This window comes from Anabas testudineus, chromosome 11 (genome assembly GCF_900324465.2).
Source record: "Anabas testudineus chromosome 11, fAnaTes1.2, whole genome shotgun sequence".
Taxonomy (NCBI): domain Eukaryota; kingdom Metazoa; phylum Chordata; class Actinopteri; order Anabantiformes; family Anabantidae; genus Anabas; species Anabas testudineus.
Window position 1 is genome coordinate 16511940 of NC_046620.1, and position 14779 is coordinate 16526718.

At 41.2% G+C, this 14779-nt stretch overlaps 1 protein-coding gene across 6 annotated transcripts in view; it reads right to left on the reverse strand.

The window, feature by feature from the left end:
* Window positions 1–423: 423 nt before the first annotated feature.
* The window catches only part of LOC113154898 (triple functional domain protein), a 65693-nt gene continuing 51337 nt past the window's right edge, over window positions 424–14779 (reverse strand). For 3 of the 6 annotated variants that reach the window (XM_026349329.1, XM_026349326.1, XM_026349332.1), the window contains 26 exons: window positions 14405–14648; window positions 14105–14212; window positions 13604–13797; window positions 13337–13507; window positions 10484–10579; window positions 10083–10231; window positions 9900–9966; window positions 9658–9761; window positions 9508–9577; window positions 9330–9419; window positions 9161–9253; window positions 7857–7907; window positions 7688–7765; window positions 7330–7521; window positions 6913–7093; window positions 6563–6829; window positions 5965–6473; window positions 4889–5136; window positions 4476–4614; window positions 4330–4357; window positions 4063–4225; window positions 3738–3859; window positions 3567–3645; window positions 3250–3450; window positions 3017–3155; window positions 424–2527 (listed from right to left, as the gene is read on the reverse strand). In XM_026349329.1, coding sequence (XP_026205114.1) covers window positions 1970–2527; window positions 3017–3155; window positions 3250–3450; window positions 3567–3645; window positions 3738–3859; window positions 4063–4225; window positions 4330–4357; window positions 4476–4614; window positions 4889–5136; window positions 5965–6473; window positions 6563–6829; window positions 6913–7093; window positions 7330–7521; window positions 7688–7765; window positions 7857–7907; window positions 9161–9253; window positions 9330–9419; window positions 9508–9577; window positions 9658–9761; window positions 9900–9966; window positions 10083–10231; window positions 10484–10579; window positions 13337–13507; window positions 13604–13797; window positions 14105–14212; window positions 14405–14648 — 4341 coding nt within the window. In that variant the 3' untranslated portion in view covers window positions 424–1969. The remainder of the gene's footprint in view (window positions 2528–3016; window positions 3156–3249; window positions 3451–3566; window positions 3646–3737; window positions 3860–4062; window positions 4226–4329; window positions 4358–4475; window positions 4615–4888; window positions 5137–5964; window positions 6474–6562; window positions 6830–6912; window positions 7094–7329; window positions 7522–7687; window positions 7766–7856; window positions 7908–9160; window positions 9254–9329; window positions 9420–9507; window positions 9578–9657; window positions 9762–9899; window positions 9967–10082; window positions 10232–10483; window positions 10580–13336; window positions 13508–13603; window positions 13798–14104; window positions 14213–14404; window positions 14649–14779) is intronic. The other 3 variants (XM_026349327.1, XM_026349330.1, XM_026349328.1) reach the window with 3 other exon arrangements.

Sequence of the window (14779 nt, forward strand, 5' to 3'; positions counted from 1 at the left end):
ATACATGCAAAGATTAAAAAACAAACAAACATAGCAAACATGTAATTTATGAAACAAATGAAACTGAAAACAAACAATGGAAAAAACTAAACTGAGGTATCCAGTCCAAGTTTCCTTGTTTCCAATGGCCTGTGCACACCTTTTAAAATAAATTAAAAAGTAACCGACGACTGATTTTAGGTTGGATCAGTTTGAATGTGACACATTCAAGCCCTATACTGGATTAATGTACAGTTTGTTAGCTATAACATAGCTGTCTTAACCTAAAAATCACTCTTTAGTTGCTCGTACTGTGTAAGTTTTTTTTAAACAGTCATTTATGGAAGTAATATTTTGGCATCTGTACATAAAGTTGGAACATCATTTAGTAAATGATGCTGCATTCTGTAAATTACACAAGTCTGTGACTTTCTCTCAGCCCTGTTTTTTTTTTTTTTTAAATTATGGGGCCCAAGAGATGAAAGATGTTCATCCCATGTAGCAACTAGTGTAAACAGTCAATTCATAGATTACCTAACTCAAGTGAAATATAATCACAAGAAAACATTTATTAAGTACTATAAAGCTAGAGCAACTTTGGTGTACCAATACTACAGAGGCATACAGTACAAAAAGTGTTAAATTATTTTTGATCAAACCATGATTGTGGATTGTGACCTCTAACACGGCCTGGCCTGGAAGTCGTAACACTCAAAGATCAAAAAAACACCAACTACCAGCAGTGCTTGCAGTACCAAGTACATGCTTTTCTCTACATTTATTACAGATACAACAGATGTCTTCATAAATAGTTGCATAAAATGTTAAAGCCGCAACATTGCACATGATAATCAAACATAACATACAATGAGTGCATTTACAGTAATTTGTCTTCCTCTGCCTCCACATTCACTCCCAACTGATTGGCAATCACTGCTACTACTGAGTCTCTAGCAGTCTCTCGTCCTGCCGTCCAAAAGCAAGAGTTCAATGTGAATGTGAGAGCAAAGAAGTCAGAAGTCTATATACAAGATAAGGCTTAAACATCTCTGCGCAACACAAGTTTGTTCTAGGAAAAGCAAACAATGGATGTCTATTGTTTCTTCTCAGATTGGACATTGCAGCATAGTTACTTGCAACATTGTCATCGTGGTATATTAGATTAGGTACATTATGTAAGCACAGCCATCAAAAAGCTCTGATCACATATAGAAATGTCTCAAAGTCAAGAAGCTCAGTCACTGTCTACAGAGTCCAAAGTAGCACAGCAACTTTCATCTGATGCTCATTTTCTACATTTTTCTTCTTATGGAAATGTAGACACAGTACTTCTGCTTTCTATACATTGTTTTTATAATAAAGACTGCTTCTCAAACGTATGTGAGTTACAGATTTAGTGTAAAAGAGCAAAAACACAATGTCTGTGTCCCTCTAGCAAAAAGAGGGAGGGCAGCTCTTAGCGCTATCACTAGCTTTGTTGGCATCACTTTCTCTGGAAAGCTCTGCATCTGTGCAGTGGTGTCAACTGGCTCTTCTGATCAGCTTTAACTCTTGCAATGGAAAATAAATAACTTTTTTTTTTGTTTTGTTTTTGATTTTTCTTCAGTTAAGTACAAAATCTGAGTCGAAATCAGCAAGCAGCAGTAGACAAGGGCATCCGTTATTTTATGTGAGTGGTGAGAACTCTGTTCTCATGGACTCAAGGACTGATTGGCTTAAGACCTCAACAGGCCTAAACTTAATTGGTGAAGGGGCTCCAGGACTTCAACATTAACATTCTGTGAAAGAGGATAAGATCAGCATTTGTAATTCTCTTCCTTTTGCATCTACACCGACAAGATCCTTAATTCCAGAGGAACTTGCAGCCCCTACAGCCCCAGCACTGGACAACTAAAATATATCCAGAAATTGTATTTTTTCTGATCTGATCACATTTGGGAGGCAGTGTGGATTAGAGGTTGTTTTAGAGTTGTGAATCTCTCCTCATTCCTCAAACTCTGGGCTGAAGGCGACTTTGGATGAAATTCCTGATTCCTCCAATTGGCCGGGCGTCAGTCTGGTGTTTTCTCCTGTCTATGAAGGAGATGAGGCGGGAGGTGTCCAGGCATCCCTCTGCTCTGACTGGGCCATCAGCCAGGCCGGCCTGCAGCCATGGCTCCTGGAGGCAGAGCCCGGCTGGAGGCCTTTTGCTGGGATCATACCGTAAAAGCAAGCAGACAAAGTCCCGGGCTGCCTGGCTGACGCCCTGGAAGTAATCCTTGGGAAAGCTGAAGTCCAGACGGCAGATGTTCAGACAGGTTTCCTCATTGCTCTCATCGAGGAAGGGGGAGGCACCGCTCAGCAGCACATAGGTCACCACACCCAGGCTCCACAAGTCAGAGGTCAGTGACACAGGATCGCCAAGGACCAACTCTGGGGAGGCAAACTCAGGACTGCCCAGCAGAGGGTGAATGTAGTGGGCACTGTTGAGCTGGACAGCATCACCAAAGTCTGTGAGTTTGACCATTGGCTGGCTGCTGGCAGAATGGGCCACCAGCAGGTTCTCAGGCTGGAACAAGAGCAAAGAAAAAGTCCAGTATCTGCATCAGTCTTGATTACTTAAATATTACTTCTTTAATACTATGGGTAATATCATGTTTGACTCATTGTGGAAAGTAAGAGTGTCCAACTGCAAGCTGATCCATTCAAAACTTTAAATGCACAGTGTGACCTCCACATAGAAAACCAAACAGAATCTTGACAGAAAATATTTTACTTTATAAGGGTCAAAGTTTAGCTTCAGTTCAGTGAAGACAGGAAGCATGCTACTTAGAGGATGACAAGAATGATCTACCAGCACCTCTACAGCTCATTAACTAATAATTATCAGTATGAGTCTGCTAAAATCATATTTGTCTCAAGGAGTACTATTAGACTTCTCTGTCTAGTCAGATTCTGTTGCCTATAAGAGGCCTTAAACAATGTACAATATATATATATAACGTAAAGTATTAACATTCTACTCAGTTACATGTATAACAATAATAACAACACTTACTTTAACATCCAGATGTGCTATCCTGCAGTTGTGAAGGTAGTGTAAAGCTTCTAAAACATCCCGTAGGTAGCAGGCCACTTTCTCCTCTGTCAGATTCCCCCAGCTAACAATGTAGTCCAGCAGACGACCTTGATCTGCCCTAAAATTTAAAATACAAGTGTTGAGAAGGCTTATAAAATTGAACTACACGTTCATAAAATTTTATTCCAAAACGTGACCTCTCTTTTACTTACATCTCCAGGACCAGGACGTAGCTGCTTGGGGTTTCATATGTGTCAATAAGACTGACTATGTGAGGGTGTTGGAGCCTCTGGAGCAGATTGAGTTCCTGAGTCACCCGGTCCCTCCTCATCAGCTTTTTGTTCACCTGTTTGACAGCTACTGTACGTTTAGTGCCCTGGTGGTCACAACGCTTGACAACAGAGAAACGACCCCTGGTGAGAAGAGAGATTTCAGATTACAGATTTCAATCGTGTCAGGTTGAAAACACTGATGGGGGGAAAAACAATCCACTAATCTAACCACTTTAGTATTAAGGTGGGTGTATTACCTTCCCAGTTCAACCACCTCAGTGTAGTGAGACTCAAAGTTGTCCTTCCAGCTCACTCGGATCCCATCAGTGGACACAGCTGAGTATGAATAATGTTCATAGATGGCATCAACAATGTCAAGTAATCTTTACAGCAATGAAGTTGTTTAAGTTGTGTATCTGTACTCTCACCTATTACTCTGAGGCTAGCTGATGACATTATGCTGCCAAGCTCATTTGTGGCAACACAAGTATAAACACCATCATCCTCAGAGGCAACGCCAATTATCCGCAGCGTCGCTTCGCCCGTATCACTGGAACACACATTAAATTGCACCCAATTTGAAAATTAAAAACCTTCACTATTAACCATCGTCTTTGTTGTTAAAACAGTGAACTGTGCTGCGGCATATTACAGAATGTCATTAATATTCCCCTAAAAATCTATTCTGTAAAATAGAGCTTTTCAACCCTAATAACAAGACACTGGCACAGTGATATTCAATTGTTTTCTTACCTGTAGGCGATGTTGAAGTGACCATTACTGGTGAGGTTGCTCTGGTTGGGCCCTTTCCAAGTGACAGTGGCCCGGGGGCGACCACAAACCTTACACCTGAGGGTGACGCTTTCTCCATTGTCACATGTTACATCACTCAGTGGTACTAGAAACTCTGGAGGAACTGAAAGGAAACATAGGAAAGATTATTAAATATTTGAATTCAACAGTAACTTTTATAAGACACACTTTTTGTCTTAGTACACCTAATCTGCTGTTAGAACTCACCATCATAGATGTAGTTTGGGTTTAGAAGCTGGAATAAAAGAAGAATATGAGATGTTAAAAAAATGTAAAGATGTAAAAATGCTGAAGCAATACAAAAGCATTGTATTAGAGCAGCATTATACAATAAGATCTGTAGTGATGCTTACCTTTACAGAAACTTTATTAGCAAGGCCTTCTCTGGATTTCCTGTAACCATTTTCCAGCTTGGTGTCTTTCTTTACCTCTTTGTCTTTCTTTTCAGACTTCTTACGGATGCGCAAGGATGTGTGCCAGGATGACTTTCTACTGGGAGAGAATATTTGCAACCAGTAAATAGTTTGGATTTCTAATAAAGGGTATGGGTTCTAACTGACATGGTAAACAATGGGATTCCTCAGCTTATTATTATATTATAGTATTATTGATATACATAATACTGTTCACTGCCCATAACTGTTAACTTCAGTCAACTACATACCTCTATGTGAATGGAGTAGGAGTGTTAAAAATGTTTCTGTAAAAATAATGTTTCTGTAAAAATAGAGTTGGACCAAATGTGTGAGAAATTCAGAGTTCTTACTTGATAGATCCCTCTGGGCAATCTGGGACGATGGCTGAGGTGTGCCCCAGCACAAATCCGGGGATCCAGCCCTCAGCAGCGGGGCCCTGCTCAGTAGCCGCCCTAAATACCAAGAACATGTTTTGCTGGTTGCTGGCCAAGATCTGGACCACCTCACCCTGTATAACACTGATCTCATCCTCCTTCACAGCCATGTAGTCCTGGGTCACCAACATGGTGGATACGCTACTGCTGCTGCTACTTTCACTCTGCACCAAGGAAGGAAACATGGGAAAAAAAGGGTGAGAACAAACTCATAAATTTAACGTTAAAGCTATATTCTTTAAAAAAATGTTGATACAATAGTAAGACCAGATATTTTAAAATCTCTAAAACAAAATTCAATAAGAAAAGTGAATTGCTTCTGGTGAGAGAAAGAGAGAAGTAGCAATGAGGCAAAAGATACACTGAACACAGTTGAACATAGCTGGCTGTCCAATGAAAACCACCTTTGTAATAGAGTAGGCTGAAGTGCAAGAAAGACTACGGCTGATTCCTTTTGCAAAAAGGCAACTGGGTAAAGAAAAGCAGGAAGAAGATGATTTCCATTTCCTCATCTTTGCTCTGTAGCGACAGGCAAAGACAAGACAAGGTGCATTAGATTGACTGAGAGGATTTCAGTGCGTTTGTAGGTGAAACCACAAATGTTGGAGGTTAGTTGCAAGAAAAATAGATTTGAGTAACACGCCATGAAGACAGGGGGAGGTGGAGGACGGCCAAGAGGAAGTCAAGTGTTAGTATAAGCTTTGTTAGGACTAAGAAATCTAGAGACAGTCTTGAAAGGGAATCGCTGAGGAGTGAAACAAGGTCCACTAGAGGGGTTTGGAATCTGAAACCATGTTGACAAACAGTGGAAACCTTTGATAGTGATTCTCTAAAAGCTAGAGAAAATTATGTTTAAGAGCAGTGAAGGTTGTCAGAGATATGTAGTAGGGGACAGATTAGTAGCACTGACTGCAGAAGGACAGAAGGCAGACAGGTCTCCTTCTGCCTCTTTGTTAGTTGGAGCAGCACTTGGTAGCAGGTTGTAGTCTTACCCCATTACTGTGGGTGGACTGGATGGACTGCTCACTGGCTGATGAGCATGTACTCATGCGGTCTGCCTCCTTGCTGTGTGTGGAGTGTCTGTGGGTTTGGTTCGCAGATCCAGAACCAGTCTGTATCTGGTTTGAATTCTGTCGGACCAGACTCTCTCCTGCCTCCCCAGGAAAGGTGAACGAGCCAGGCCGGCTGGCTGGGGAGCCTGGCATGGAGCTCCAGAATCCAGATCCGGACTTCTGCCCGGGGCTGGGAGGAGGAGGAGGGAGAATGTCCTTGCCAAAAGCTGGAGTGGCCAGCGGGGAAGCCATTGGGGACACGGCTCCTGGCCGTTGTTTGGATGTAGGTGTGGAGGGCAGAGGCCCAACCGTGGCACGGGGAATAGGGGCTACAACACTGGCAAGAGTGGGGGTCTGTACTTGGTCCTCTTGAATTTGGATGGGGCGCTTGCCCTGTGGGCTGCCCCCTGGAGGGAGCAGGGAAGGAGGAACAGGTCGAGGGGACGAACCTGGATCATAAGTGGGCAAAACTCACACCTCAGTGACATCTTTCATTGTGCTATACAACACAAAGCTTAGAAATGTAGATGTTCCATACCTGATATCTTGCTGGGGCCATCTGGGTCGGCCCCAGGGTGGTGGCGTAGGGGTTGGGGCAGACGGGACGGCTGGGGTATTCTGGATGGCCGGCGAGAGCCGGCCTGGGGTCCTGAAGGGATGGAGCTAATTTGGGAGTTTCCACTTCCAACTGTAGAGGGTGCATTGGATCCACTGCTGCCTCCACTTGGAGCTCCCATGCTGCGCACACATGATCCACTGCTTGCCCCTACATGGTTCCTCTGATACTCTATTGGTGAGGTCAGAGCTGTGATACAAAAGAGGCAACAACAAACGTGTAGCAAATACTTCCTCATATAAATCATCATCCCTGAGTGATTGTGTGCGTACCATTGAGGAAGTTTCGTTGACTCTCAAGTATCTGGCTGATCTGAAGGGTCCAGACCTCACGCACCCCTGGGTGAGAGGAATGAAGCACAAAGGACTCCACGGTGCCATTGGTTGATCGAGAAGTGAGAATGAACTTACAGGGATCACCTTCCACATTCTCTTCCAATCCCAAACAGCTTACCTGCAGGATTAAACAAATTAATTATCTGATAGAAATTAAATCTCAAAGGAGATGTGTCCTCTTTAAAACCAAGTATTCTTTCTAAACTTTTAACATTATTTTTTCTCATTCCTCATTTATATAACTGTTCCATTGCATAGAGCTTAAGACATCAACATTTACAACGACAGATTTTCATACATCCTTCTCTGATGTTAGTGTAGCAGTGCACACTGTTGCCCCCTTGTATCTATTACCTTGATGCTGTTCTTGTAAAGGAAGCCAGGTAAGGAGAAACCTTTCTTCTTGTCGAGGGGTTCGCTAAAGATAACTAGCTGTTCAAAGAGGAAGACTCTTCTCTCCTTCATCCGGCCAAGCAGACCACCCTCTGGGTCAGACACCATGAAGGTATCCTGCAGTAAAAGGCGTCCCTGAGCCACAATCTTTCCCTGGAAAGAGAGATGAACAAAATGGAAAAGAAAAGACAGGAAAATAAGGTGTTGGAAAGAAAAGGGATAGAGTATTGAGTTAGCTAAAGACAGGTTTAATACAGGCCTTTAAGAGTATGTATGCATGTCTGTCTTAATGTATTGCATAATTAGTGAAACCTCTTACTTCGAATCCCTGAAGCCGGCCAACATTCATCATGTCATTACACCTTTTTGGCACAATGCACATGACCTCCACTGCTTTCTGTAAGAGTCATAAAATGTCCAATATTGATGGGATTCCTGAACATGTTGTACTTACTATAAACTTTTAAGAGCTGTTGTTCATAGCCTACCTCCAACTCCACAGACTCCAGCCCGGCTTTTTTAGAGTGTTTCAGGAAATCCTAAACAGAGCAGAATATTGTATTGAAAGTAAACAGACTTTTACAATTTACACTTTAACACCAGTGTAAGTGATGGTGTTATTGCAGAGATGTACATTACCCCTCAAAAGTTTGGGATCACTTGCCAATTTCTTTGTTTTCCGAAGAGAAACACATTTTCATACAATTAACATACACTTTCATCCTTTTCACAAACAATTAATTGGATGATTTTTTTAAAATTATCTACATTTTTGCATAGAGGCCTATTAATAGCAGTTATTACTCATCTGCATCAGTCTCCTGATATGACTGCTAATTCAAGGTAATTATTTTAAAAGGCTAATTGATCATGAGAAAACCCTTTTGCAATTGTGTTGCACAGCTGAGAACAGCAAACAAGGCTGGATTTTAGGTTAGTTTAGTATCTGAACATCAGCAGTTGTTGTTTTACAGGTTACAATAGCCACCAATAGCCAGAAAGAAAGAACTTTCATTAGAGACCTGTCAGTCTATTGTTACTATTGCTACTCAATGCTAGAGAAACTGAATCTAACAGAGACTGAAAAAGGAGTGGGAGGACTGATACACAACTGTGCAAGAAGACAAATATTTGTGTGTAGTTTAAGACAAGGACATCTCACAGGCCTCACAGGTCCTCAACTGGCAGCTGCACTAAATAGTACATGTCAAACACCAGTGTCAGCATCAACAGTGAAGAGGAGACCTCAGGATGCTGGACCTCATAGCAGGAATGCCAAGAAAAAGCTATATCTCAGACTGGCCGATATAAACAAAAGACTGAGACCTTTAGTTAAGCATGGTGGAGGCAGCGTGATTGTCTGGGTGCTTTGGAGGTGGCAAAATAAGAGATTTATACAGAGTGGAAGGGAACTTGAGAAAGGAAAGCTATTTATATTAATTTATCTATCTATTGCCAGCTAGAATGCCTAATGTCTGCCAGGCTGATTGGCTAATTGCGGCAAAAGGGTTTTTCTGTTTATTTTGTTTGAAGAACACATTCATCATTTCCATTCAAATCATTATTTATAACTCTGACAATGTCGCCATGTCCTATTCTTTTGCTATATTTCCTATTCAGACTAATTTCATGTGTGCTTCCCTGGAAAACAATAACACTTCTCAGTAATTCCACATTTTTTAAGGACAGTAGACATTTAAATAAATAAGTGATATACTATATGATAATATGGATGCCAGAAAGAATAACAGAAGCAGCTCTGGCACTTGCTGCGTTACCGAAGCAGACTAACCTTGAGCAGGAGCTGGTACTTCATGATCCTCTGGACTGGCTTAATGAGCAGGTCTGTGATCTGCAGCCTGTGTCCAAGCCGCTGCTTCAGGTCCTAAATAGAACCAGGTGTCAGTGGAGAGACTGGCAACTACATAATGTATGTCACATGATTTCTGAATAAGGCTTACTTCAAAGTAGGTGTCAATGTACTCTGAGACGATGTGCTCTGACTTGGGCTTGTTTTGACAGTAAACTACATACATGTTCAGTCTCCGTTCCTGGATTCAAAGAGCACATACATTTACACCATGATCAACTGTATACCAGCAGAAAGAGCAGAAGAAAGGAAACTGGTTGCTGACGAACCTGTTTAAGAAAGAGTGGACCTAGTTTGTCTGGGTCCTCCAAACATTTCTCCAACTCACAGAGGAAGAAGCTGGAAAAAAAAAAAACAGGAGAGGGAAATAAGCCACTTCACCAGTGAATCTTTATTCTCCACATGTGCATACCACCTACTCTTTGTGCCAGTCGTAGATCTGATGAATGTTGCCAAACACAATTTTGTCTTTCCCCTTCATATCATCAGGGACACCTTCCTCCTTCATTTGGCTCATGTAGCCCTTAAGATTGAGAGAGAAACACACATTTACAAGAGGGTATCTGTAAAGTTCTGCAAATTATTTAATCAAAAAATCCACTAAATAAACAAATAAACATTAATATTTTCACATCTAATAACCACTAGTTAGTCAACTCACCTCCACCACCATGCTGAGGTCTCTGACGTAATCTCTCTCTGTCTCCACCAACTCAAGCAAAATATAACTACAGCACAGAAAAAAAGATCTTTGCTTCAGAAACCATGGAATATAGAATGCCATTGTAAAAGTCATCGTAAAACACCTCAATGTGTGTAGCACCAATAAAGCCAATTAACATACTGTCTTTTCTTGAGAATGCTGGTTCTGCGTTCATCCAGCTCTTCCATGGGCGAGGAGGAGGAAAGGAGGGAGTTATCAGACGGGTTGAAGGATGGAGAGCTGCTGTCTCCTTGTTCTACTGACAGAGAGCTGGGTCTGTCCTCCAGAGCCTACACCAGGAGTAAAGGTGGGGGAAAAAAAAAAAAAAAAGAATGTTGACTAATGTGAGTAAATGCTTAGATTGCATCAGTTAATATAAATTCTATGCATTATATTTGATGACAATCTATTCTCAAGGAAAAATCTTAAAACAAGAAAGTGGCAATAAGTTTTGAAACAAATGATCCCTGTTAAGTCAACAAACATTACAATTTCAGATCTGACACATGATTAGTGTGATCTTGTTTTCTCTATTTTCGTACCATTTTGCTTTTGACCAGCTCCTCTATGGCGCTCACCAACTCTGCAGCACTTGGTGTCTCCGAACTGGATGGACGGACTGACAGGCGAGAAGAGGTCTGCACGCAAATAAAAACAAGTGAGAGGAGAGAGAAAGAACAAGCAGAAGAACCTAATTATCTATGACATACAACAAGCTGTTAACTATAATTTTGCTGTTTGGCTGCTTTGAATACAGCCAAACACTTATAACTGATACAAGCTTTAAATAATCATTTAAATACATATATTTTTTACCTTTTACATTTAAAAGAGCAATTCCTGAATATCTGAAACTAATATTCTTATGTTTTCTGTGAGAAATGCAGTGCTAATTGAACCCATGAATGTGAACCTACAATTGTCCATAGATGGAACAGACAAAAGACGAAATTGTTTAATATTAATTTATGGTTAAAGGTTAAGCTTTGATTAATTTCAAGTTTAGCTTTAGTTAGTTACTACTTTATTTATGAGTGCTATTGTAAGGGAATGTTTTGTTTTAGTAATTTGTACAAAGTTATGCTTCCACTAGTGAAACCCCAGTGCCAGGGGTTTTATAGTTAAAGGCTGAAGGTTAAAAACAAAGTGAAAAGGAAAAGTATGTGAAATTTGAAAAAATATTAATGAATAGATAGAAACATGAGGCTGAAGTTGGGGTGAATAATAGTAGGAAATGGGGGGGAGGAGGGGTGAAATATCAGAAAATAACGATGAGCAGAAATTTAGAAAAAAGTGATGTTTGAATGATAGATGTTTCCACGGCTTCCTAGGTGACGAGGAACAGCCTTTAAAATAAAGAAAGGATGCTAACAGAGCGGAGAATGAAAGAGACATATGTAGGTAAGTATGCATATACAGTATAGTTCAGGAGACTCTCACCCTTGCTGTGCTGTGCTTCAAGACTTTCCCCAATTAGGTTTTCTGGGTGAGGCTGTGTGCCCTTCTGGCCTCGCCAGCATTTAGAGATGCCAATTACTCACATGGGTAATGAGGTTAACGCACAGAGGGTAAAAGGGAGATGACGACGAGCGGGCGGGCAGGTGAGGGAAGGGGTAGTGAGGGGTCCAGGGATGATGGGAACAGGGGGACTTTTGAAATTTTCACCTTTATAATTATTTTCCAGGGTAGGCGCATCCTCGGCTGACAAAGATTCTTTCCGACTCTCATTTTTTTTTAAATGTTGGTTACTTGTTTGTTTTAAACTTCACTTACAAACCTCACCAACATTTCAACGTTAAAAAAAAATCTATAGACAATAAACATGCATTCTTCCTGTTGTATTCCAACCAGCTCAAGGCCTTTTAAAATTTCCTGAAATTATATAAACCTTGGGCCAAATTAGGCATACCTGCCCTCTGATCTACACAGACTGAGAAATGTTCCCCACCGTCCTACATTTAGGGTTAAGAGCTAAATGCATCCTCTATATCTACACTTTTCATTTCACTTCATGCCCTTGCTTAGCTGCCAAGTGACGCTGCATTATAGTGATGTGTTGAAGACACAGGGCAGAAGGTGAACTTTTATCAGTGAAAGGGAATAAATCTCTGCCTTAAAGAAATTCAACAATGTTTAAAGAGTTACAAAAGTTAGAGTGATTTCTAGGGGACAGAGTGGTGTATTTTAAAAAGAAGAAATTTAAGTCTAAAAAGCTGCAAGCTTCATTTTCTTTCAATCTAGAAACAGTTGTAGAAACCAAAGAATAAGGCTTAAGAAAGTTGCATCTAAAGCTGAAGAGTAAGAGGAAAAAAAGAGAATTGAAGAACTGTTTGAGGGAAGAGACAGAGGGGGAAGAACAGGGCATTTCAGATGGAGAGGAATGGAAACTGAGACAAAGCAAAGACAGGACATAAATCAAGATAATGCTACAGTATGGCAAACAGCAAACAATACAACCAGGAAACAAAACAAAAGAGAAACAGAAATTAGTGTCAGAGGGTTCTCTGCTTAAGTCGAAGAGGAGACCTGGACTGTCTAAAACGTTTCATTGCTTTCTGCTTTAGAAGAGAATAGAAGAATAGATGCAGCATGCCAAGATATGCATAACAGAAAGGAGTCTCTTAAACCTGTAACCTACTGGGAAAAGTGAGAGACTGAAATATAACCTACAATAATTCTAAATTATAAAAGCAATGACAGAGAAAACCTGGACAAGAAATGTTTTTCTCTAAGATGATCTCAGTGCTTGAATTAGCCACAGCCAAATGAATACTTGCAGAATATAAAATTCAGTGTTCAATTTTGCACCAAATGTTTTTGTCACAGTTCATACTAAAATCTCTTTCCTCCGTTGACTTTTGCACATTGTCTTGTACAAAGTGTGAATGATTCAGCTCCTTTTTTTACTGTTTCACTCCGAGTTCCACAATAACTTAACACAGAGAAAGAACGTGCTAACAGAGCTGTCAGCGATCATAGGTGGCTTTTCTTTAGGACTCACCTATATTTTACAGAAAATCTACAGAATTTACAGAATATCCCAACATTTACTAGAAAACCAGGGCTACACTGCAGCAAGAGGATCAGTTCTGTTAGAATTACGTATAAGCATTGGCAGTTTTGTTCAATATCATCCAACATATGACGTGTATGTCACCATTTTAACTTAACTAAATTTGATTCCAAATGAAAACATCCAAACATTTAGGAACTTTAAACTAACTTTCCCTCACAAGTAAGTGTGAACACTGTTTTGATCCCAGTCCCATATCATAATTTCTCCCACTTCTAGTGTTTTAGTGGTTCTCCTCGTCAGCGTGTTTGCCTATCAGCCTTGTCCTTTTTCTCTGATCCCTCTTTTCTGTCTCCGCCTCTTAAGTCCTGCTTTTCCTCACCTTGTCGTCCTGTGAGTCTGGCTGTAGCAGGCTGTGCTGCTGTATGGCCATAGGTGGAGGCAGAGGTACTGAGTCAGCACCCTCCTCTCCCTCCTCCTCTCCACAGCTCTGCATGCCTGAAGAACTGGATTTGGACAGTGTGCCGCTTGACAAACCCTCATTGCGAACTCTCTGCAATGCACACAGATAACAAAGCAGATATTATCACACAATACTATACAGAACTACACAGGAACACTGTACATGGATGGAGGTTTATCCACCCACCTCCTCCACAGTCTCATCCTGAGGTGTAGCAGCACTGTCATCTGAGTCTTTCTGGGAGCCCATCGTCATTTCCCCGCTCTTCCTGACCTCACGGCTCTTCTTGTGCTTGTGGGCCAGCTTCTTCACATGGCCATCTGCCTTGCCACTGCTTAGCCGACGCACTGGGCTGGTGAGCCACTTCCGCAGAGTGTTACCTGGGAAATAAATTAAACTCAGTTTGCTGCTGTGTGGATGATGATTTAAAACGTACAGTAGAATACAAGTGAAGGGATACACCTTGGGTTATTATGATTACTTCATCTTCTATAAAATGGCTAACTGTTGCCAAAAATCTTTTTTGTATAGAATACTAATACCCTGCACCTTATACAGGGAAAAATACTTCATTACTTAATTTTCTTGGCACCATTCTGATGTAATTGTCTTTTTCTGAGTTAATGTGGTTGTGTTTTATATGATTTCAGAAAGACATAATTAAAAATATGGCACAGATGACCATACCTGGTCGCTTAGGTCCTGGTGATGTGTGTGAGCCAAGGCCATGACCAGGTTGAAGAGTAGCAGATGACCCTGGCATGATGGAGTCATTGCTGCACACTGAAAGAGTGTCTGTGAAAAACAAAACTGTGTTATGGTTCAAAATTTTCTACATGACATCTACTAAGTTTTTGTTTCACTTCCACTGCAGAACACACATCTATCAAAACTGTGTGCCTTATTTACATTTAGTTATTTGGCAGACACTTTTATCCAGAGTGACTTACAAGTGAGGTACACTTTACATCACACCGCATTTTGTACCTTTGTGGTTGAAGATGCCCTCCATCTCCATGGACGACCTGGAATGGGCAATGCACAACATGGAGCAGGGCACCAAGCCCTCCTGGGCAGGAGAGCGGTCGGTGGTCCTGACAAGGCACCAGTCGGGCTTGTCATGACAGCGCTCCAGCACCTCCACTGTCTGGCCACGGCGCACTGTCAGCTCATTGCTGTTGCTGGCCATGAAGTCATGTATCACCACAGTCAGCTCACAGCCACCAGAGAGCTGAGGGAGAAAGATAATCACTAAGATCTGGTTTCCATGTGAGATTTGTCACAGGAACAAGAGGCAGTGATGCATAATGCTAGATTTGAAACATGCTGAACTTGCAGTATTGTCTACTAAACTACTAAACT